At 34.7% G+C, this 7,805-nt stretch overlaps 1 protein-coding gene across 1 annotated transcript in view; it reads left to right on the top strand.

Moving 5' to 3' along the window:
* WDR27 (WD repeat domain 27) overlaps positions 1-7,472 on the top strand; it is a 95,468-nt gene extending 87,996 nt beyond the window's left edge. The window contains 1 exon segment of the mRNA XM_030929333.1: positions 7,355-7,472. Within this exon segment, the coding sequence (XP_030785193.1) occupies positions 7,355-7,472 (118 nt within the window).
* Positions 7,473-7,805: the final 333 nt, after the last annotated feature.

Here is a 7,805-nt window from a genome sequence, read left to right on the forward strand (position 1 = left end):
AGTTGCTTAGTACAGTTGCATGCTATACATGTTTGTAGCCTAGCAGCAATAGGCTACACCACACAGCTTAGGTGCATAGTAGGCTACATCATCTAGGTATGTGTAAGTATGCTCTGTGACATTCACACAGGGACAAAATTGCCTAATAACGTATTTCCCAGAATGTATCCCTGGCATTAAGTGATGCATGACTGTGTAGTTAACTCCTGGCATCTTCTTAGTACTCAGCAAACAGCTAGCAATATCTGTTTTCTAGTTATTATTGCTTATTTGTATATTTTTTAATTTGTATATATTTAGGAAGTGCAAGTGTAATTTTGTTACATGGTCAGATTTGTAGTGGTGAAGTCAGGGCTTTTAAGGTATCCATCACCCAAATAATGTGCATTCTACCCATTAAATAATTTTTCTTCCTCCATCCCCTTCCCACCCTCTACCCTTCTGAGTCTCCAGTGTCTATGGTTTCATACTGTATGTCCATGTATACACATTATTTATCTCCCACACATAAGTGGGAACATGTGGTATTTGTCGTTCTGTTTCTGAGTTGTTTCACTTAAGATCATGCCCTCTACTTCCATCCATGTACTGCAAAAGATGATTTCATTTTTTCATGGCTGAATAATATTACATTATATATGTGTGTGTGTGTATATACACACACAAATATACTACATTTTCTTTATTCAGTCATCTGTTAATGGGCACTTAGATTTATTCCATATCTTTGGTATCGTAAATAGTGTTGCAATAAACATATGAGTGCATGTGTCTTTTTGAAATAATGGTTTCTTTTTCTTTGGGTAGATACCCAGTAGTGGAGTTTCTGAAGTGAATGGTAGTTATATTTTTAGTCCTTTGAGAGATCTTCACATTGTTTTGCATAGAGGTTGTACTAATTTACATTCCCATCAGCAGTGTATAAACTTTCCCTTTTCTCTGCATCCTTGCCAGCATCTGTTACTTTTTGTCTTTTTAGTAAGAACCATTCTGACTGGTGTAAGATGAAATCTCATTGTGGTTTTAATTTGAATTTTTCTGATGATTAGTGATGTTGAGCATTTTTCATATGCTTGCTGGTCATTTGTATATCCTCTTTTAAAACGCTTTTATACTGTTGATGGGAATGTACATTAGTTCAACCATTGTGGAAGACAATGTGGCATTTCCTCAAAGACCTAGAACCAGAAATATCATGTGACCCAGCATTCCCATTACTGGGTATATATCCAAAGGAATATAAATCATTCTATTGTAAAGATACATGCATGCGTATGTTCATTACAGCACTATTCACAATAGCAAACACATGGAATCAATCCAGATGCCCATCAATGATAGATAGGAACAAAGAAAATGTGGTACATATACACCATGGAATACTAGGCAGCCATAAAAAGGAATAAGATCATGTTTTTTTGCAGGGACATGGACGGAGCTGGAAGCCATTATCCTCAGCAAACTAACACAGGAACATAAAACCGAACACTGCATTTTAAGTGGGAGCTGAACAATGAGAACACATGGACACAGGGAGGGGAACAACACACACTGGGGCCTGTCAGGGGGCTGTGGAGAGGAAAAGCATCAGGATAAATACCTAATGCTTGTGGGGCTTAATACCTAGGTGATGGGTTGATCTGTGCAGCAAACCACCATAGCACATGTTTACCTATGTAACAAACCTGCACATCCTGCACATGTATCCCAGAACTTTAAATAAAGTAAAAATATCTATTCATGTCCTTTGCCCACTTTTTAATGGAATTATTTGTGGTATTTTTTGTTGAGTCGTTTGAGTTCCTTGTAAATTTTGGATATTAGTCCCCTGTAAAATGCAGTTTTCAAGTTTTCCCCCATTCTGCAGGTTTTCCATTAACTCTGTTGATTATTTATTTTGCTGTGCAGACTATTTTTGTTTAATTAAGTCATATTTGTCTATTTTTGTTTTTGTTGCCTCTGGTTTTGAGTTCTTAGTCATGAATTCTTTGCCTAGACCGATGTCTGGAAGAGTTTTTTTCTAGATTTTCTTTTAGTATTTTCATAGTTTCAGGTTTTACACTTAAGTCTTTAATCCACCTTGAGTTTATTTTTGTATATGGGGTCCAATTTCATTCTTTTGCCTATAGCTATCCAGTTTTTCAAGCACTATTTATTAAAAAGGGTGTCCTTTCCCCATTGTTGATTTTGTCAACTTTCAAAGATCAGTTGACTGTAAATATGTAGTTTTATTTCTGAGTTCTGGATTCTGGTCCATTGGTCTATATGTCTATTTTTATGCCAGTACCATGTTGTTTTGGTTACTATAACCTTGTAGTATAATTTGAAGTCAGGGAATGTGATGCCTTCAGCTTTGTTCTTTTTATTTAGGATTACTTTGGCCATTTGGGCTCTTTTATGGTTCCTTATGAAGTTTAGGGTGTTTTTTTTTTTTTTATAATGTTGTGAAAAACAACATTGGTATTTTGAAAGGCATTGCATTGTAACTATAGATTGCTTTGGGCAGTATGGTAATTTTAATCATATTAATTCTTCTGATCCATGAGCATAGGACATTTTTCTATTTGTGTTATTTGTAGTTTCTTTCATTGATGTTTTATCGTTTTCCCTATAGAGATCTTTTACCTCCTTGGTTAATTATATTCCTAGGTATTTCATTGTTTTTGTAGCTATTGTAAATAGGACTGATGTCTGGTTCTCAGCTAAATCATTACTGATGTATAGAAATGCTACTGATTTTTATACATTGATTTCGTATCCTGAAATTTTACTGAATTTATCAAATCTAAGAGTGTTTTTGGTGGAGTCTTTAGGTTTTTCTAGATATAAGATTATACTATCAGTGAACAGGGATAATTTGATGTCCTCTTTACCAATTTGGATGCTTCTTTTAAAAAAAAAAAAAAAAAAAGCAACTTTTTAACTTTTTGGTTTTTTTTTTTTTTGCCTAATTGCTCTGGCCAGGACTTCTAGGACTATATTGAATAGAAATGGTGACAGTGGGCATCCTTGTCTTGTTCCAGTTCTTAGAGGACAGACTTTCAACTTTCCCCTATTCAGTATGACCTTGGCTATTAGATTTGTTATATATGGCCTTTATTATTTTTATGTATATTCCTTCAATGCTTAGTTTTCATTGAGGATTTTTATCATGAAGAGATGCTGAATTTTATCAAGTGCTTTTTTTTGCATTTATTGAAATGATCCTATGTTTTTTGTCCATGATTCTGTTTATGTGATGTATCACATTTATTTATTTTTGTATGTTGAACCATCCTTGCATCCCTGGTATAAAACTCACTTGGTCATGGTGTATTAGCTTCTTGATGTGCTACTGGATTCTGTTTGGTAGTATTTTGTTGAAAATAGTTTTTATGTTCATTGGGGATCTTGGACTATAGTTTTATTTCTTTGTTTTGTCTTTGTCTGGTTTTGGTATCAGAGTGATATTGGCCTCATAGAATGAATTAGGGAGAATTCCCTTCTTCTTGACATTTTGGAACAGTTTCAGGATTGACACTGGTTCTTCTTTATATGTTTGGTGGAATTTGCCTATGAATTCATCTGGTCCTGGGCTTTTCTTTGTTGGGAAACTTTTTTTTTTTTTTTTTTTTTTTCCTGATTCAGTCTTTCTACTCATTGTTGGTCTGTTCACGTTTTCTATTTCTTCCCGCTTCAACCTTGGGAAGTTGTGTATTTCCAGGAGCTTATCCATTTTCTCTAGGTTTTCTATTTTGTGTGTGTATAGTTTTTCATAATAGTCTCTGATGATATTTTGCGTTCCTGTGGTATTGGTTGTAATGTCTCTTTCATTTCTAATTTTGTTTATAGATTTCATCTTTTCTTGGTTAGTCTACAGGTGGTTTATCAATTTTGTTTATCTTCTCAAATAACTGACTTCATTTTGTTGATCTTTTAAATTGTTTTGTTGGTCTCTATTTCATTTAGTTCTGCTCTGATCTTTTAAATTTCTTTTCTGTTGCTAACTTTGGATTTGGTTTGGTCGTGCTTTTCTTGTTCCTTGAGGTGCAACATTAGGTCGTTAATTTGTGATCTTTCTAGTTTTTTGGTATAGGCATTCAGTGGACATTAGGTCGTTAATTTGTGATCTTTCTAGTTTTTTGGTATAGGCATTCAATGGACATTAGGTCGTTAATTTGTGATCTTTCTAGTTTTTTGGTATAGGCATTCAATGGACATTAGGTCGTTAATTTGTGATCTTTCTAGTTTTTGGTATAGGCATTCAATGGACATTAGGTCGTTAATTTGTGATCTTTCTAGTTTTTGGTATAGGCATTCAATGGCATAAATGTTCCTCTTAACACTACTTTTACTGTATCATACAGGCTTTACTGTGTTGTATTACCACCTTCGTTCATTTCAAAAATTTTTAAATTTCTCCTGAACCCAGTTCAATTGCACTTCTAGAGCACTTATTAATGTGCGATGTGCTGTAAGAAGAAATTTACTTTATGAACTCATTTAAGCCCATTTCATGAATGGGGAAAATGCAACACAGAGGTGAGCAACTCACCAAAGTTGCTCATTTGGTGAGAAGGGGCTTAGCTGGGGTCAGGGTTGAGCCTGGCCCCGGGTCACCTGCTCTTGGCCAGTGCTCTCTGTAGCCTCTTCGCTGAGCTCATTAGACAAGAAACACATGATCGTGAGGGAAATGTTCATGGTGTATTCTGGGGTAGACACAGCAGGATATAAAGCTGCATAGTGTGCATCTCTACTTTGTTAAAGGAAAACAAAGCCCTTTGCATATGCAGAGAAAGTGTGCAGTATATGTGCCATGGTACTTTCTGGGGTTGTTACTGAGTGGAAGGATTATAAGCACTTTGATGATTTTTCTGTTTTTTTTTTTTAATAGTAAAAGAAGAATGTGAAAATTAAAAAATTAATGTAAAAGAAAAAAGGAATTAAATGTATGACAAATATGGTGACAGATGTTTATGACATTTTACAAAGATTTAATCTTTTCTCAGTAGTACAATACAGTTCAGGTTATTTTCTACAGCCTATATTACCATCTACAGAATTTTTCTAGAAAATTATATTGGCCATCGTGACAAGGCACTCCAGCCTGGGTGACAGAGCAAGACTCTGTCTCAAAAAAAAAAAAACAAAAACACAAAAAGAAATTATCTCGGCTAGGTGCGGTAGGCTCAAACCTGTAATCCCAGCACAGGAGTTCGAGACCAGCTTGGTCAACATGATGAAACCATGTCTCTACTAAAAATAAAAAAATTAGCCAGGTGTGGTGGTGAATGCCTGTAATCCCAGCTACTCAGGAGGCTGAGGCAGGAGAATTGCTTGAACCTGGGAGGCAGAGGTCGCAGTGAGCCTAGATCACGCCACTGCACTCCAGCCTGGGTGACAGAGTGAGACTCCATCTCAAATAAATAAATAAATAAAATAATTCTCTTTGTAGAATTTATACTGCATAGGACATGATGGGTAGTCAATAAATAAAATACTGAACTTGACACACAAAATCAACAAATTAAGATATTACATAGTCAGGCATGGCATTTTTATCACAATTGTGTACAACTATTTCACGCTTAAATAGCTTTGTTCTTCAGGTGAGTGTTTTAAGGCAGTAGCTGCATCCAGCGTGATTCTAGATGATAGATGTGGTTGGGCAGATGTGTTTTCAGCTGAACTGCTGCCTGCAGAGGAGCCCGGTTAGCCCTGCCCAGAGACGGCTCTGTGGTTGTACAGCTCCATTGCTGTCTTACAATGAAGTGGACAGTGCTTTACTGCACAGGGCTTCTTTTCATTGACATTTGGATAATTAATATTTAAATATTTGTAATCATCAGAGAATTTGGACAGAAGCCTTTTAAGATCCGGGAGACTTAGGGTAAGCCTCTACTGTGACATACAGAACTGCAGGCATTGTATGGAAAACAAGTTAATAAAAAAATATTTAGCTAAGCTCTCTTTATTCTCCTAAGATTGTTTGGAAAATATAAATCATTCCTGTAAATATAAAGTGTTCAATAAGTGTATTCCTAGTAGGTGGTCAACAGAAATTACTTTTTTAAGGGAATAAAAAGGTATATATTTATTTTAAAAAGTGAAATTGTTATGAAATTGCTTCTATAGAACTAATTGATTACTATTTCTGCCAGTCCTATTTTATTTTACAGCAAATTTCATATCAGTAAAAGCCGTAACTAGATATGTAAAGGTTGCATATCTTTAGGTGAGCAGGCTTCCAGCATTCCAAAGTGAGATAGTTTAGGCAGTTACATTGTTATCAACAGCCGTAAGCTTTATTTACAGATTGTCACATATATTCTGTTAATTTTATATATTTATATGAAATGTAAATTATATACAAATAAAACCCTGTTTAAGCAAAAAAGTATATATGTCCTGATAATTATGATCACTGCATATATAATGTACGTAACAATATAACAAGCTGATACGGATTTTTATGTGTATGTGCATGCACTTACACTGTTCACAAGGATACAGTTAGCAGAGTGTCTTTGCTCTGCTCTTGCATCACTTTAATCACTAGAACATCTTTTGTATTTGTATTTTGTGTTTGTATTTTGTATTTGTATTTGTATTTGCATTTGTATTTGTATTTTGTTAGTACTGTATTGTATTTGTATTGTATTGTATTTGTATTTTGTATTTGCATTTGTGTTGTATTGTATTTGTGTTGTATTGTATCCTATCGTATTGTATTTGTATTTTGTATTGGTATTGTTACCTGTGTGCTGTGTGACTTTGCCACCACTCAGGGCACCTGGAGCAGGGACCCTGGGAGGCATCTTTGTGGTCCCCAGCCCAGTGCTGCTCAGTGCTTGTGGAGTCTTCTTAGGAAGGCGCTGGTAATCTCCAAAAGGTGTTGGAGATTCTCTCCATAAAATTAACAAGAATTCCTTGGCATTTTTCACAATAAACAAATTTTATATGGTACTTTTTAAATAGTTGTGAAACTTAACCACCCTTGATACAATGTTTTGCCTCCAAAACGTCTCTGAATAATTTAACGAAATAATTTATTATTTTAGAAGATTTGTTAGGTTTGTTTTGATATTTTAAAAATTTCCAGAATATGTTTACATTTAATATTTATCATATATAAAAGCTTATTTACTATTAGTTTTGTCATCTTTGGGAATTTAAGATTTTGAATAGTGTTTGAATTATTTTTTAATATCTCTGGAGAGACCCATTAACCATTTAATAATCCTTACATATAAAATATTCTTCCATTATTCATTTGTTCCTTTTTGTGAAGAAAAACAACAAGTTGTTTTCTTTCCTCTATTTTGCATTCAAATTTAAAAATGATTTTTCTGCTGGTGTTTCTTTCCTCCCGTAGGTGTGAGCGCCACTTTGAAGGGCATCCATCCCGCGGCTATCCGTGTGGAATTGCTTTCAGTCCTTGTGGGCGATTCGCAGCTTGTGGGGCCGAGGACAGACACGTATGTGTTGTTTGACAGTCTATAAATGTAGAGATTTAGACTTTGGTAATGTGTAGACTGTTTAACATTGTTGCATATTAGAATAGAAACCTACTTGCAGCTGGACTGTTGGTCTATATTTTAAGACTCTTACACAGTAATAGCATTTTAATAATGTGTGAGGTATGAAAGATGTTTTTACTGAAGCATGATAAACAGTAATCACTCATGAATTATTAATCATTTCACAGATACTTGTTGAGTGCCTACTCTTTGAAAGACACTGTGCTACACGTTGTATTTTCTTTTTTATTACAAGATTATAATATTAATTAGTGAAACACCAGATCCTGTGTATTTAATGGTGTG

This window comes from Rhinopithecus roxellana, chromosome 4 (assembly GCF_007565055.1).
Source record: "Rhinopithecus roxellana isolate Shanxi Qingling chromosome 4, ASM756505v1, whole genome shotgun sequence".
In the NCBI taxonomy this organism is placed as follows: Eukaryota; Metazoa; Chordata; class Mammalia; order Primates; family Cercopithecidae; genus Rhinopithecus; species Rhinopithecus roxellana.